General features: G+C 41.9%; 1 protein-coding gene across 2 annotated transcripts; it reads left to right on the top strand.

The window, feature by feature from the left end:
• The first annotated feature begins 557 nt into the window (after positions 1 to 557).
• Positions 558 to 14912, top strand: arhgap25 (Rho GTPase activating protein 25). Of its 2 annotated transcripts, none has more exons than XM_084055026.1 (11): positions 558 to 1055; positions 5815 to 6017; positions 6383 to 6470; positions 7907 to 8020; positions 8473 to 8677; positions 9808 to 9940; positions 10632 to 10705; positions 11586 to 11707; positions 11850 to 12007; positions 12670 to 13271; positions 13517 to 14912. In XM_084055026.1, exons 1-11 carry the CDS (start codon positions 965 to 967, stop codon positions 13647 to 13649), a joined length of 1923 nt encoding a protein of 640 aa, XP_083911152.1. In that variant the 5' UTR covers positions 558 to 964; the 3' UTR covers positions 13650 to 14912. The 2 variants fall into 2 exon arrangements, with proteins under 2 accessions (XP_083911152.1, XP_083911151.1); XM_084055025.1 differs by having other exon boundaries at positions 559 to 1055; positions 12667 to 13271.
• Positions 14913 to 16449: the final 1537 nt, after the last annotated feature.

The following is a 16449-nucleotide window of genomic DNA, read 5'->3' as shown; positions in this document are numbered from 1 at the left end:
AGTAAATGTACTTAGTTACTTTACACCACTGCACGTCCATGGGATTGAGTGAGTGTTCTAGTTCAGAGGAACTCTATGGTTGTTACAGTCATAGACATTGGGTAATGTCTGAGCACCAAGTGTATGCAGTATAGTTGTGTGAACAGGGTCTAGTCTACTTAAGCGCCATTATAAATTACAATTTGGCACTGTGTTAATAGCACATCTAAAGTGATGCCTCAATCAGTATTTATTAACATGCATTATACTACAAAGTGTATAATATAATAGACTACTCCATGTGTCTATTACTGCATGCAATCTGAAGCAATAAGACTTTGCATGTTGAACACAGCAACCCAGAGAGGAAAACCACTTCCTGGACTGAGTAAGAGTGAGAGAGAGAGAGAGAGAGAGAGAGACAGAGAGAGAGAGAGAGAGAGAGAGAGAGAGAGAGAGAGAGAGAGAGAGAGAGAGAGAGAGAGAGAGAGAGAGAGATAGATAGAGAGAGAGAGAGAGAGAGAGAGAGAGAGAGAGAGAGAGAGAGAAAGAAAGAGAGGGAGAGAGAACGATTTGAACATAGACCAGTGGGTTTTTGTGACCTTGAAAGTTGTGTGTCATTTAAAATAAGCACCCTGGTGCTATACTTAAAGCCTTGTCAGCCTGGAAGGCTTTCATTACAACAGACTGTTGGAGAACATGAACAAGTATGCACATGGAAGTAGTTAAGCCTCATGAAGGGACATGTTTTGAAAGTGTGAGAAAAAAAGAAGAAGAAATATTCACACACAGGAAGTAGGAAGTGTGATAGATAGAGACAGGTTCTAGGTATGTGCAATAGCCTCCTGGGTAGGATCTGTAGAGGATCAGCATGTGCTGTCATGATGGAGCGGGTGCGAGTATGTAGATATGCATGTGAAGTATGTGTGTGTGTGTGTGTGTGTGTGAGTTGTAAGTTTGTGTGTGCAAAAATGTGTGCAATGATATGCTGATCTATGAAGCAAGGACTATGTCTCTCAAACTACCTCGGAACTGGGATTTTAGCACCCTGAAGGCTGAGACATCGGCCAGAATAGGTAAGCTTATGAATCCACTTCACCTGCCCTCTGGGATGGAGGAACGCATTTACATTTCACATTGAGCATTAATATGAGATATACAGAATGTGACATAAAAATAATAAAAAAACAGACATTTTTATGAATAGTTTTACTGTTAAAACTGCTGTTTGAAAAGACAAATACGGTAGTAGACAAACAGTAAATCGCAAGCTTATATCCTAAATGAGAACCATCGCTAATGCTCAAAAAAGAAGAAGAAAAAATAAAACAATATGTTATAACATTCCTAGCCTCGGTCTCCAGGCTTTTATTTTTTAGTTTACAACATTCCAGCTTCAGTTTATTTAAAGCACGTTGTGGTTTAATATATATTCAAATATTTTCTATTCAGGGCTTGTCATGTAACTTAAAAGTGTTATATACTCATTTCGTGTTTGACATCAGCACATCAACACATTATTGACGAGTGTGATGTGAGGGTGTGTGTGTGTGTGTACACACCTGTGAAAGACACACAAGGAAAGCAGAAGAGAGTTATAAGTGATTGCTTGCACTGCATGAATGTACTGCATGTACAGTATTGTAGGCTCGCCTATACTACATGCATGTTCTGGTCTCTAGTGATGGTTTAGAGCAGGGGTCTTCAACGTTTTCAGGCCAAGGACCCCCTAGCTAAGAGAGAAGAAGCAGGGACCCCCTACTCTATATTCTATAAAATTGTGTTTCAGATTCAACTTTTTTTTCAACTTTTTTCAACTCTTTTCCCCCTCTACACCTATACCTCTTTGCCAAAAATAGCCGATCTACAAGCTCACAACGCCTCGCAGCGCGAGGCGTTGTGAGCTTGTAGATCTGCTATTTTTGGCTAAAGTTCTCCTCAGAAAAGGGATGTTAGGGTTGTGGCTAATGTAAAAAAAAAAAAGAATCTCATCACACAAAGATTTGGCGGACCCCCTATAGTAGCTCTGAGGACCCCCTAGGGGTCCCGGACCCCCTGTTGAAGACCCCTGGTTTAGAGTTTAGACATTTAACAGTGAGCTTAGTGTGTTTGTTCAAGGCTTCAGAGCAATTGCATACTATCTGTGTCTCTCTGGCTGAGAGATGGCACACCCATTGCAACGTTATGCAGATTAACTTTTATACACAGTGGTAACTGGATGTGTAGAAGTACTTTAGGCAACTAGCAGTTAGTTCTGCTTTTCTTTTGTGCACATTGTGCCATTATACAACCACACCCCTATTATTTACAATATATTATAATTGTATATGTAATATGTATTATACTTGGGACTGTGCAGCATTTTGTCAGGAAGTAGCTGCCTACTACGTTTATACTGTAGGCCAGTGGTTCCCAAACTGGGGGTCGAGACCCCCACGGGGGTCCCCAAATTATATTGGTGGGTCCCCAGATGATTAGCATAATGGGAACATTGTGTTCTAACTCATTAGTTAACAAACCATCCAACATACAGTATAAGTGTATACAGGGTATCTGCACGTTTACAAGTTACAATTTATGGACTTAAATTGGCCAAATCGTAAAACCTTACGTAAGAAAGAGGAAAACATTGTGAAAATAGCCGATCTAATAAGCTCACACGTTGTGAGCTTGTAGTTCGGCTATTTTCACAATGTTCCATAGACTTGGCCAACCAAGTCTATGGAACCGAATCAAACTAAATGTAATGCCTACAATTCCAAGTGCTTGTCAGGGTGGGGGGGGGTCCCCAGTTCAAATATGATTATAAATATTATTATTTTGGGGTCACGGCCTGAAAAGTTTGGGAACCCTTGAAAATCAATTCAAATTCAAAATCTATATTAAGACAGCGTGTGGTAGCCTACAGTATCACACACGGTCTTAATATAGATTTTTAATTACTGATTTCAGTTTCTTTATGTCAGTTCCTTAAACTGAGTGTGACCTCCTCATAATTCTGTAGTGAGAAGATCAGACTCAGTTGTCTGTAGTGAGATATCAGCAGATTGTGCCATAGTTTTACAGAGGCATTGCTGTGCAGTGGAACTGGTATGGTGTGGGCTTAGAGCAGGAAACTGATTCATTGTATGTCAGCTAAAGTGTGATTCTGCAGCCCTGCTTCTGTGTGCAAAGCAAATAAGCAATTGAAACTCTTCAGAGTGACATTTAGAATATATTTTCCAAGAGCATTGTATAATAAACATGTCTGATAGATCTCATGTCAAGGCCTTGCACATCAACAAGCGCACCAACCAAGTCGGCAAGCGGTGGTGGATGGAATAGGTTATCACCTGTCCTGTAGCAATGCTCATGGTTTAAGTCTGCAGTGTTTAGCAGAAATTATTCTCACACAGTAGGCTAATCTAACATTCGTTTTGCCTGTAGGAAGTGTAATGCACCTGTTGCATAGCCTATTCATTGATTGTTTTGTTGAAAGATCATAGTTAAATTCTGCATAGTTTTGTTTTACCTGTTACCCTTTTACAGACTTGAAGTTCACATTTGATCGATACATGAAAGTGAATCAAAAACTAAAATCTGTCATATATGGAATGTTGATTTTCTCCCTTCTCTGGTGGGTGTCAGTGCTGCATATTTGCCTTTTAAAATTAGTATTCCCCATCACAAAATTACACAGCCAATTAGCAAATTCCCATTTGCATTTTTTTACAAATTCATTATAACATACATGTCCCACAAAACACAGACAGAAAAGTCAAACCCATAGAAAAGTATCATCAATGATAAATCACAAAATCACATGCTTAACAGATATGTGAATCAAACATACATTATATAAACAATTCCTACTGTATCACTACAAAATGGGATTTGTTTATGTATCCTAGACCTACTGTATGTTCAAATACAGTGTCAAAGATGTAAGCTACTGGATGCCAGTAAAATCCACAGTGTTAATTCACCCATTTTAAGAGTTAACAATGACATTTGTACATATCATACAAATGTAATTAGTACACTCTCAGAGTTAAATGAACACTGAGGATTTTACTGTGTAGTTTGACTCTGTCCCCATTCATGCTATGGAAAACTTGCACACGTCAATCACCCCATATTGACGCTATACACTACTCCGCTTGACGTAATAAAACATTGCACTTGACGTAGGGCTTCATTTGATGGTGAGTGTTCAAAGGGTTTCTGACGTGCCGTGGGGAGACTATGGCTGCTGAGTTCTGCCTCGTCACGAATCTGAGCCAGCTTGAAAGCCTTTTGTGAGCTTTGGGCTCCTCTGCCTAGGGTGTGGTGTCACATCCATCACAGTGTGTGGGCCAGACAGAGGTTCCTCAGCATCATCTTAACTTTCCACTAATCAAATGGGAGGGTGACGTTATTAAAAGTACACCAAAAGAGCCAGGCTCCTTGGTGGGGGGCCTTCAAAGTGTTGCTGGTCCCCACGGCGATGATTCTTCGGTTTCCTGTTTACTGAGGCCGGGCCGTCTTTTTCTCTTCTTCTCTCTCATCTGGCCTATCAGTAAAGCCTAACACGACACGGGGAATTGAACAACAGAGAGACTGCACATGATCGCCATCCCTCTGGGTCTACCACCCTTGCACATCGCTCAATGTCTCCAGCCTGTCTCCTTCCTAACTGGGCGACGTACACCTCCGTTGAAATCCTTTCATCTCTCCATCATTGTGTCCTCTCTGTTTCCACCCATTAAAAACATCCCTGCAGTCAGTGAGTTAACCTAGTGTAAAAGAAGGCATAGATGTGTTTATGTGCTGTCAGATCTTAATGTGCTGCTATTAGTAGTTTATTATTGTAGTACTGTTCATCAGTGGCACTGCTCTTAGCTGTACTGCTGTTTTCATACTAACCGTAGAATCAGGGACTTGTTTCAGTTGAGACGTTATCATGATGACCTTTACCCCTTAATTAAACTGTTTTATGTCCGGTCTATTTGTAACAAGGACAAGGTTTTTTGACAGCTAGGGCTTCCTAACTGGTCTAGAAACTATGAAAAGATACGAAAAAAGGAAGCTCCTTGAATGCAGAAAGAAACTAAAAACAATTACAGTTATTCAGAGTACAGTTTTCAGACTAGAGTCCTTCCTTGGGCAGCATTCAGTCTATTTGTAACTCACTATTTCATAAGTGTCTGTGGAACAATCACTGCTGTAATCTTACAGTATGCACCTTACACAGGAAACCTGTCTGGCCAGATGGTAGCTAGAAGTTTCCTCTCAAGACTACTGCTCAGAACAAATCACAAACCCATAAACACCCACTCAAAATAGCTACTGTACACTATTCATCTCCAGTCTTTAGAGATGGATGTTGAAGCTGAGGCTGGTGACGATACTTTGGTTGTGTTCTGTAATCGTGGCATACTGCACTTTGGTCATGTATTTTGGTTGGTGTGTTTTTGGAGTTTACGTTTTTTGGAGCTTGTGTGTTGGGTGTTATTTTCGGCAAGCGACACTGTCCTTCTACGGAGTATGAATTTGGCTTAAGGAGTGGGCAATCCATCTAACTTCATATTCATTCTTGTATATTAAATGGCTGAACAGGAAAAAAGGCACTGGATTTATGCCCATGGCCAACTACAGGCTAATGCACTGTAGCTGGCCATGTTAAACAATTGAATGTCCCTAATGTATCAGAGTAGGCGTGTCTGAAGACCAGACGCCTAAAATCTCCCTTGGCCATGGGGGAATTCACCTTTGGACGAAAGGAGGATGTTTGGTATGCCACGTGGACGTGGCGGATCTGGGCTCAAATCCAGGTGATAACACATACATTAACCATTGTTTCTGCTATCTCTGCAGCACGGTCCAAGAGTGTGATGCCAGGTGAGGGGAGCCCAGGCTCAACCTCTCCAGGCTCTCCCAGGTCAATGGAACGGCCTCTGAAGGCTGGCTGGCTGAAGAAACAACAGAGAAACATAGTAAAGAACTGGCAGCAGCGATACTTTGTCCTGAGAGGGAGCACACTCACCTACCACAAATGTGACAAGGAGACCACTGTACAGGTAAGACACAATTGGTTTGATTTCATTTCAGTTTAGTTTAATTGGTTGTATTTGGTTTTTAGTTTGGCTGGTTTAGTTTAGTTAGTTAGTTTAGTTAGTGATGTGTGGAGTCATTGGACGTATTACCTGCATCTAATGTATGTGTGCATTTGTGTGTTGTCCATGTGGGCATGTGTGTGTGTTGCATGTGTGCATGTGTGTCGTCTATGTGGGCATGTGTGTGTTGTCTACGTGGGCATACGTGTGTTGTCTATGTGTGCGTGTGTGTGTTGCCTGTGTGCATGTGCGTGTTGTTTATGTGTATACATTTGTGTGTTGTCTATGTGTGCGTTGTCTATGTGTGCATGTGTGTGTCATTTACCCAGGGAATCATTCAGCTAAGGTCCAGCAAAGTCAACGAGCTGCCTCAAAACGCAGATGACCCTGGGAAATACTACTTTGAGATTATACCACGTAAGCAAAGAGGAATTAGGTCTAATATGCACTTTGTCGGACGACAATGTCACTCGGCAAAAATAACAGATTTTCAATCGGAAAACCCATTATTTTTGGCGAACACACCATTATGCACTGAAGTATAAATTAGGCTTTACACTACAGGTACACCGGCTTCGAATGCTATCAATGCATTGAATGGGAGATTATCACGTTTTATCAGACCATTGAATGGGCGAGTAGGTGACGAGTAGGCGATACACGGACCTACCCGCGATTTGTGAGACCATTCATTGGGCGTAATCAGGAGCTACTGACCTACTTTGGAGGCGGAGCAGTCCCCACAACAATATTTACGATTCTGTGCCTATCGGTACATAACTCCAATGGCGCTGAGTAGGCTCAGGCGAGCGTCGCACCGCTCAGGACGGCAACTCGGTCGCTTTAGCTCCCTCGGTGGTCCTTCGCGGGGCTCCAGCTCGCCTGAGACTGCGCGCCTCCGTCATGGTCCAAAACCAAAACAACCAAAACCAAAACCGAAACTGAACTATTTAAAGGTAGGGTAAGTGATTTGCTTTGGTTAAAATAAGTGTTAAATAGCTCTATATTCTGATAGTACTCATTGCTATAGAGTGTTTGTTCAGTAAAAGGAGTCTCCTTGTCTCTCCACCTCTTTATTAAACAGAAAATGCATTTTCGTTTCAGTTTCAGTTTCATTTCCAATTTTATCCAACCAGGACAGAGAACTCAATCAGGATACAGATTAAACAAGTGAAATTGGAAGTGATGACACTAAGAAATGAGCAGACAAAATTGGAACTGGAACACTATTACAAATTAAGCTTAAAAATGGGTACTTTCTCCTGATTGGCTGAGATTTTGACACCTACCGAAAAATGTATTTTGTGTTTATTAAAGAGCTGGAGAGACAGGGAAACTCCTGTTACTGAACAAACACTCTATAGCAATGATTACTACCAGAATATAGCATTTTAACCTTTTAACAAAAAACTTTTTGTTTTAACCCAAAAATATCACTTACCCTACCTTTAAGTCATCTCCGTTGGTAGGTCAGTATGTCTTGATAACACCCAATGAATGGTCTGATAAATCGCGGGTAGGTAAGTAGGTCGCCTACTTCGCCCATTCAATGGTCTAATAAAAGGTGATAATGTCCCATTCAATGCATTGATAGCATCCGAATCAGGTGACAGGGAGGGATTTCGAAATATAATTACATTTAACGAACGAACCCCAGCTCCATCTCTACTACACCCCCCCCACACACACACACACACACACACACACACACACACACACACGTGGGGTTCAGGGATCCCCAGGGGTTATTGGGGGGGTTCTAGGGTTAGTAACTCTGTCAGTAACTTTGAAAATTAAAAAGGTTTTTGAACCACTCTCCAGGCACATCCATCTTGTTGTGTGTGTTCTTACAGGTAGTCATGGAGACAGAGTGCGCAGTCCTTATGTGCTTATGGCCAGCTCTCAGGCTGACATGGACGAATGGGTGCGTACTCTACGCAGGGCCATTGGAGTACAAACTGGTGGAGGTACTTTTTCTTTTAAGGAATTGATTCTATTTCAAAATAAGGATTTTGCAACTAATATGTGGTCCATGTATTGTATACATTAATAGATTGCAGCAATTCACACTGCCTCTATTAGCCCCCCTATTAGCCCTCTAGTCGGCCTAAGTTGTGGGTTGCAGCCGCCAGGACCCGAGCTGCAGAGTTTCTATGACATACATTTCAACGTTTTGCATTTGTGGCACCCCCTATGGGCAGAAGTGAAATTGCATGTGGGGGCACACTATAGAGGCCCCTCAACGTGCAATTCCAATTTGTGGTTGATTGGATGTTGCGTTCCATATGTTTTTTAGTATTATGTGAATGTCTCTAAGTCTCTCTCTATGTGAATATGCTGATTTTATACAGAGGACGCAATCAGATACAATCAGCCTAATATGTCTGCATTTTTGCCTCCCCCATCTTGCCCTCCGCAGTGTTTGGAAAGAGCCTTGCAGACACGCTCGCGTACGAACGGCGTTTTGGACCTCACATGGTACCCATTCTGGTGCAGAAGTGTGCCGAGTTCATCAGAGAACATGGCCTCAATGAGGAAGGCATCTTTCGCCTCCCTGGTCAGGAATACACTGTCAAACAGTTCAGAGATGCCTTTGATGCAGGGGAGAGACCCTCATTTCCCAGGTAACGGAATCATATAGATGAGTTTGTCAATGTAGGTACGGCTTGTGTTGAATGCTTTCCTACTAGTCTGATGAAGCACATAATTTAACCACTTGAAACCTAGCATCCCTATACTTTTGGCAAAAATAGCAAATCTACAAGCTTGCAATGCATTGCAATGTGACGCATTGTGAGCTTAATCAGCTTATACAGTAGATTGGCTATTTTTGGCAGAGACATTTGTTGTAGATGGAAAAAAGAGCAGACCAAGAACAGGGCAGACCCCGGTCCATTAAGTATTTGTTTAGTTATAGTATAGAGGGTTTTAAAGATAGGCATTTCTGTGTGTCAAATATTGAGCAAAGAGCAGTGGGTAGTCCAGGTACTGTTCACATAAGGTATTTCCAAAATGTATCTAACCTGTGGAATTAAACATTTGATTTCTAAGATTACAGTGGCTCAAAAATACGAAGAACTGTCAAGACAAATGTCCTAAATGTCCTAATAAATTGCTGTGAAGCTAATCCTCACCACAAACAACATCAGAAATCACACATGAAGACATGGATGGACTGAAGACATTCTCTGAAACAAATTTGAACAGCCTTTGTCAAGTCAGTCATCAAAAGGTTTGAATCAACTAATTGACAGCATGCAGGTTAGGTAGTCAGTGTTCATTCTTTCTGGGAGCTTGAGGGAAAGTGAGAGATGAAGAGAGGATGCTAAGGGAGGAGTTGCCGATACACTTCTCACTGTTTTGTTCTGCAGCTCTCGCCACATCCTGTCTGTCATATGCAGAGGACGTCTGCATTACTCAAGACTCTTACTCTTCAACCACATATACTAACTCGCGTTATTTAAACTTTCCATTTGATCCAAATTTTGGATTCAATTTTGGATTTGATCCAAATTTTGGATCAAATCAATAGTTTGTAAACTCACCTTATGACTTCCATCAGGTTGACCATATTTAGTAAACGTGGTTATGCAGAGCCGAGTGTGCGTTTTCAGCAATATCCTATTGCACTATGTGGGTTCTGTGTGTTCATGTACTTTGTTGGTAATCATGTAGTAATCATGTGAGGGTGGACTGTCACAGCACGATGTCCCAAAGCTGATTTTGTTTATTGGTCTGGTTTTGGTTCCTGCAGTGACACAGATGTCCACGCGGTGGCATCTCTACTCAAGCTGTATCTGCGGGAGCTGCCTGAGCCAGTTGTGCCCTGGACTCAGTACCAAGACTGCCTGGACTGTACTCACCAGCTGAACCCCGAAAGAGCAACAGTACAGTCATATTGTTTTCTTTTAACGGACAAGTAAAAATTCTGACACTACTGTCTGGTGCCTTTGTAGTAAGAAACTTATAAAATATTATATAGAGATTTTTTCTTTGGATAAATTGATTATTGAAAAAGACATAGCAACTGAAATGCTTACCACCAGCATAGAGCAGCCAGCCCTTTGTGCCCTTTCATAGATGTGTGTCCTTTTATTTCTATGCTGATAATAAGATGAACTTTTAATGAAATTTACTTGAGTAAAAGTACAAAAGTATTGTATCAAAATGTACTTAAAGTACCAAAAGTAGAAAGTACTCATTATGTTTCGCAAGTTTTCAAATGTATAAAATGTATAAACATCTTTAGAAAATAGCAGATCTACAAGCTCACAATACGTCGACACATTGTGAGCTTGTAGATCGGCTATTTTCAAATGGCCAAAATGTATATAGGGCTTAAGTGGTTACCGTATGTTTTTTAATAAAAATAAGTCACAAGTAACTAAGTTTTCAAATAATTAGTGTGAAATATTTGCCTTTGAGATGTTGTGGAGTAGAAGTAAAAGTACTGAGCGGAAATTGGAAATATTCCAGTAAAGTAAACATACCTCAAAATTGTACTTAAGTACAGTAGTTGAGTAAATGTACTTAGTTACTTTACACCACTGAGTACACTGCACTCTTCTGTCCTCTCAGGGTCTAGAACCGTTGGAAAAACAAATCGCTATTCTTCCCAGGACTAACTACAACATTCTCAGTTATATCTGCAGGTGAGTATTACACTCTGCAATTAGGGTTAGGGTTAAACCAGTTGGGTAAAACCAGTTACAAAGGAGCGAAATGTTTGTTTTAGTGAATTTACTGAATTTACAGTTACAGTAAGTATTTGAAAGCCAACACTGATAATCATCGTGTGTGTGTGTGTGTGTGTGTGTGTGTGTGTGTGTGTGTGTGTGTGTGTGTGTGTGTGTGTGTGTGTGTGTGTGTGTGTGTGTGTGTGTGTGTGTGTGTGTGTGTGTGTGTGTGTGTGTGTGTGTGTGTGTGTGTGTGTGTGTGTGTGCGTGCGTGCGTGCGTGCGTGCGTGCGTGCGTGCGTGCGTGCGTGCGCGCGCGTGCGTGCGTGCGTGCGCCAGCCATATGGCCCAAGGAAGCCTACTTCTTCTACTAAATTTTTGCTGCTACTCCCTAACCCAATTTTCAATCACACTTTGAAGGGCCCAGTGGCGTAGCCAGAACGCTAGCCGAGGCTGGGCCTGGGTGGGCACGCGCTTTGCGCGCGCACACCCCTGGAAGGGCCTCTAAAAATGGGCCCCTCCTTCAAACTTTGGAATCACAGTCAAGTGGAATTGAATATGAAAAATGAGAATGATACATGTTTATCACATGCCTCCATATACTGTATATGTACTTATTGGTGTGAGTTTTAGACAAAATGCCAAATGGAGGAAAAACAAGTTTGCCGGAAATAGGCTTACATGGAGTGTTGCATCATGATCCAAGGAATCCAGGGGATTTGTTTTTGTTTTTTATTGTATGACCTACAGTTTTGACACACATGGACATAGACAGACATGGACAGGGGCGAAAACATAATCTCTGCCTCCCAGCCTGTGCCTGGCAGCGATAACAACAGTCTACCTTTATGTTACAGGTTTCTATACGAGGTGCAGCAGAACAGCAATGTGAATAAAATGAGTGTGGAGAACCTGGCTACGGTGATGGGGATCAACTTACTGAAACCTCAGATAGAAGACCCTGAAACTATGATGAGGGGTGAGGTCAATGGAATAAAGGCCTGTAAAATTTCTGTACAGTGTTCACATTATTTTTAGTTTTGAATTAAATCTACTGTCCAGATTGAAGGAATTGTTTTTTTTGCATGTTCTGAATACAAGGCTTTTTAACTACCTTCCAGCAACACCTCAGATACAGAAACTGATGACGATGTTGATCAGACAGCACCAGGCTCTGTTTCCTCCCGCCAAGGATGTACTTCCATCTACGCCCACCAGGAAGACAAAAAAAAAGAAGAGCAGCGCCCCTCGCAGCTTCGTGGGCTGGGAGTCAGCTGAGGTTAGAAACATCTGCAGTAGTTCATTGCCAAAATAAATTCCCTTTCATGCTTTTGTCTTAGCACATGAATTACTGTATGAACGTGATAGCCATTGTAGACTTACTGCCTTATACTTTGTCTATCTTGCATAAGTATTGTGCCACTGTAGAAGCTCCATTGTTATGCTTTTTCAATTGTTCTGCATTACTACGATGTGTTTTTAGTAAGATGTATTCCAGTTCAATACATGCAAAGTTTCTTTGCAAAATGGACAGATGTCTCTTCATATGGAGCATAAGCAACTTCCATGCATCTTCTATGAGTCAAAATAGAATATTCTGAGTTTTATCCAATAGAGTTTAATTCTTGATTCACAACTATGGAGGACCAGGTCAAAATAACAAAGAAAGCGATGCTGGTCCAGGTATTTTACTTATTTATTTAAATAAGTAAGTAGCCGTGGGAACCAACGATTCCCAAGCCACGTGGCCCATAGTTCAAACCATCTGTTTCCGTTCAAAACTTCTGTAAACCCTCTGGACATGACGCTAGTACAGTATGTCCCAGGGAATTACCGCCAATCCAGTTTCAGGGCGGACACACTAATATAGCCACTGAGCTGGTCATGTATAAGGTGGTAAATAACAGTTTAAATCAGTATCACCCCTGTCTATTTTAGCAGTGTGATGCCTCCATGTCCGAGTCTCCTGAGGACGAGGAGGACAATGACTGTCCAGAACAAGAGGTAGTAGACTGCAGCTCCTCTGCCGTCCCTCGGGAACTCTCTGCACCTTCTTCTGATCCTTGGTCATCTGGGAGTACCCGCAAGCGCACTCAGACCTTGCCCACCTTCAACTGCCCAACCTCTGGCATTGTGGCTAAGGTTGAAGCTCTGAACCGCTGGAGCCGAATCCAGGAAAGTTTAGAGGAGAAGAATGAGACATTCTCAGAAGACATCTTCAAGATCCTGGACCTCCAGAGGACTTCGCTGTTTGGGGGTCCTAGTCTAAAGACCACTGCCAAGGAAGGAAAGGACAGGTGCATGGTCCGCAGAGGAAGTGACATCACAGATTCTTCTGCCAAAGGCTTGCCTAAAACGGTTGGTGATACTGCTGTGTCCACTGAGACACATGAGCAGCATACCGAGACCCTGACTGCTGTGTCCACTGAGACACATGAGCAACATACCGAGACCCTGACTGTCAACACGTCAGCTTCTCAGTTAAACAGTGAGGCTGAAAACCATGAAGACAGCCAGGAACACACACAACACCTCATTAACAGGTGAGTGTAATATATTTAAACATATTTGAATCAAGAAAATACTTTTTTCTTTTGTGTGTTTTGCAACTTAGGCTATACACTGTATGGACACCCTGAGTGTCCTTACGGGTCCATTGTGGGTCGATTTTTACACTCTCAGAGTTAAATTGACACTCAAGATGTTACAGCACATGAGCTGGTCAAAATGTCTAAGTCATATACAACATGTTCAGAACTCCTCTTCCTTCCTTTCTTTATTCTTGTAGTCTGCAGCAGAAGAACAAGGAGCTAACTGCCACTGTAGCTGAGCTGAGGTCAGCCCTGGAGAGTGAGCATCGACTCAGGGCTGCGCTGGAGATCCGGCTAAGGAGCGCGGAGCGGAGCCGTGACGAGGCCTAGAGCTGCAACCGGGAGCTGGACAAAGAGATCCAGGAATTTAATACCAGAGAACCACGAGCCCCCAGCTAGAAAGGACACATTGGACCCACAAAGATGTGTGCATCCTTCTTGTGGGATATTTGTGTGAGATACTGCTATAACTTATAGCCTTCAAGAGTGCATGAGAACACAGAGGACAAATGAACCTTCTCTCGTCTTCAGAACTTTAAACAAATCAAGGATTTTGGCAGTCCCTAGAACTAGGAATGTAGATTTGTTACGGTGTTAAAACGAGTTGCGAGGACTGATTTGAAGGATACTGTCATTCTCCTTTAGCAATATTTCTAGGGAAATTATTAACTACTTTGCTATGCGTTTGTACCAAAATGCTGCATGGTGATGAGAATGGACCTTATTTTAAGAAAATGAATGGAGAGGTTATTGTCTCTTTTAGGCAATAACTTCAATCAATAGGAAAACAAACAATGTAGGTATAGTCATTTCAGCCATCCAGGTAGTAATATATCTAAAAACTTTATTACAGACACAGTTATAGACACAGTACAAGTACATTGCTCAATGATATGCATGTCCACTGTACTCTGTAAAAGATAAAGTGTTTAGATACAAACACCAAATACTTAACCATGATCAATGTGCCTTGTCTTAAGGTAAATCCTTCATTATGCATATTGTTTCAAGGACAGCCTGAGGAAAACTTAACCCATTGAGCTGTTGACTCACAAAAAACTCATGTCATAAGGAAGAGGAAGGATATGCGGAAGTTACAGAGTCCCATGACAGAAAGATCCCATGTTCCGTTGTTCACCCCAGGTGTGGATCCTGTCAATTTGTCAATAAGTTATTAGCATGTTTGTGGAGAAATCTCTGATCTGTACTGTATTAGGCTCTAGCTGATACACAGCAATTGTTAAATATAACAATCGCAGAAATGATGTTGCTATGTTAAAGTCGCAAGGGTTTGGAGGATACTGTAGATGTTATGAATAACATTAGAACAGTTTACTGTCAAGATTTTATTTTGTTCCCTATTTTGAAACAACAAAAGGAGTGATGCAGTAGATGTTTTTTTAACATCAAGTTTGAAAATGACACTCTTGGATTGGATATTTTAGAAATATTGATGGACTGATGGGTAATCCCCATGCCATCCTTTTCCTTTTATCTGTAAAGATTTGTGTGGTCATGTTTGCAATGTGAAAATGCAGTTAATAAAGTTCATTTCAGTTCAAACTTTATTGGAAAGTTTGATCAGATGAGGACTGGATGGAAGCTTATTTATTAGCAATTATGAACTATATTCATTAACAGACTATGAACATAATATGGGATGGGTGATGACTGATTTAAGCACACCACCTGAGTCAAACTAACTGAACTAGATGTGACTGCACATCTATTGTGCATCGAGCTAATCGTTGCACACGTGATAAATCAGCCATCCCCACACAGATTCAAGTAGAGCCACTGTCTGGACAGAACACTACATCTGCTACTGTATCTGCGTCTAACAGTTTCTGCATAGAAATACAGGTTTCATTGTCTCATGTCACCAAAGATGACATACTATTGGCAATTGAGCCACCTCTTGGCAGTGGGTGGCGCCCTCGCTCCTTACCACAGCTTACTTGTTAGGTTTAGGTTACTAATACTTATCATCTAAATTAGTAGGTGTAAAAAATGTGCATCCCATGGGTGCTAAATAGTCATCAATGATTATATGGGCTTGACAGTATAGCAACATTATTGGACGCAGCTACAAACCAGTATTCAATGCAGCAACAAGATTCTGCATCTAGCCTCACCTGCACCTCATTGCCTAACTTGCCTTCATGTTTTTCTTTAAAAAAAGAAGTTGTTAGAGTATATCCATTGTGAATTAGCTTGCAAATGACAACATTGACAAGACCTGTGAATGGTGCTCTTCAGTGTGTGTGTGTGTGTGTGTGTGTGTGTGTGTGTGTGTGTGTGTGTGTGTGTGTGTGTGTGTGTGTGTGTGTGTGTGTGTGTGTGTGTGTGTGTGTGTGTGACACACAGCCTGCCTTCAAACAGTGAGTCCTGTGTGGTGGCGGGTGGACTTCATTGATACTGTGGGGGGATTTGCTTGATGCACTGACCGGCTGGTCAACTTCTGGAGGGGATACTATTGAAGCACAGGCTGATCGATTGTGTTTGTGCGAGTTCTGGTATCTCTCCTAGAAGTCCCGGTCTAATAGCTCCGGTATCTCTCCTCGAAGTCCTGATCATGCAAGCACTGACTGTCCAGTGTCCCGCTCAGCCCCAGTCTCAATGTCCTGGTGTTAGTATCCTGGCCAGTATCCTGGTGTTAGTATCCTGGCCAATATCCTGGTGTCAGTATCCTGGTGTTAGTATCCTGGCCAGTATCCTGGTGTTAGTATCCTGGCCAATATCCTGGTGTCAGTATCCTGGTGTTAGTATCCTGGCCAGTATCCTGATGTTAGTATCCTGGCCAGTATCCTGGTGTTAGTATCCTTGCCAGTATCCTGGTGTCAGTACCCTGGTGTCAGTATCATGGTCAGTATCCAGGTGTCAGCTCTATATAGGATTGTGCATTCAGTCTCATGCCACAGTTCTTTTGACGATACCAAAGGTCACTCTGGCCTGCGCTCTCACACACACAGTAGTAAACATTTTGTCTGTCTGCTCCAAAAACATGAAAAACGCTCTGCTTGTATGATGTCTATTATCTTAGACATTCTGATATAGGAAATTAACACACACATGCACACGCACACGCCTGGTTGTGGCACTAAACGAAAGGTCATGGTGTCACCAAAAG

Source organism: Gymnoscopelus microlampas, assembly GCF_963454915.1.
Source record: "Gymnoscopelus microlampas genome assembly, chromosome: 4".
Taxonomy (NCBI): Eukaryota; Metazoa; Chordata; class Actinopteri; order Myctophiformes; family Myctophidae; genus Gymnoscopelus; species Gymnoscopelus microlampas.
The sequence above is the reverse complement of the archived record's forward strand: the minus strand, read 5'-3'. Positions and strand labels throughout refer to the sequence as shown.

Coding starts and splice junctions, on each gene's coding strand:
- arhgap25 (XM_084055025.1), top strand. CDS start 965: ATGCTGATCTATGAAGCAAGGACTATGTCTCTCAAACTACCTCGGAAC. Junction 6,471..7,906: donor CTACTTTGAGATTATACCAC/GTAAGCAAAGAG, acceptor GTGTTCTTACAG/GTAGTCATGGAGACAGAGTG. Junction 8,678..9,807: donor GAGAGACCCTCATTTCCCAG/GTAACGGAATCA, acceptor TGGTTCCTGCAG/TGACACAGATGTCCACGCGG.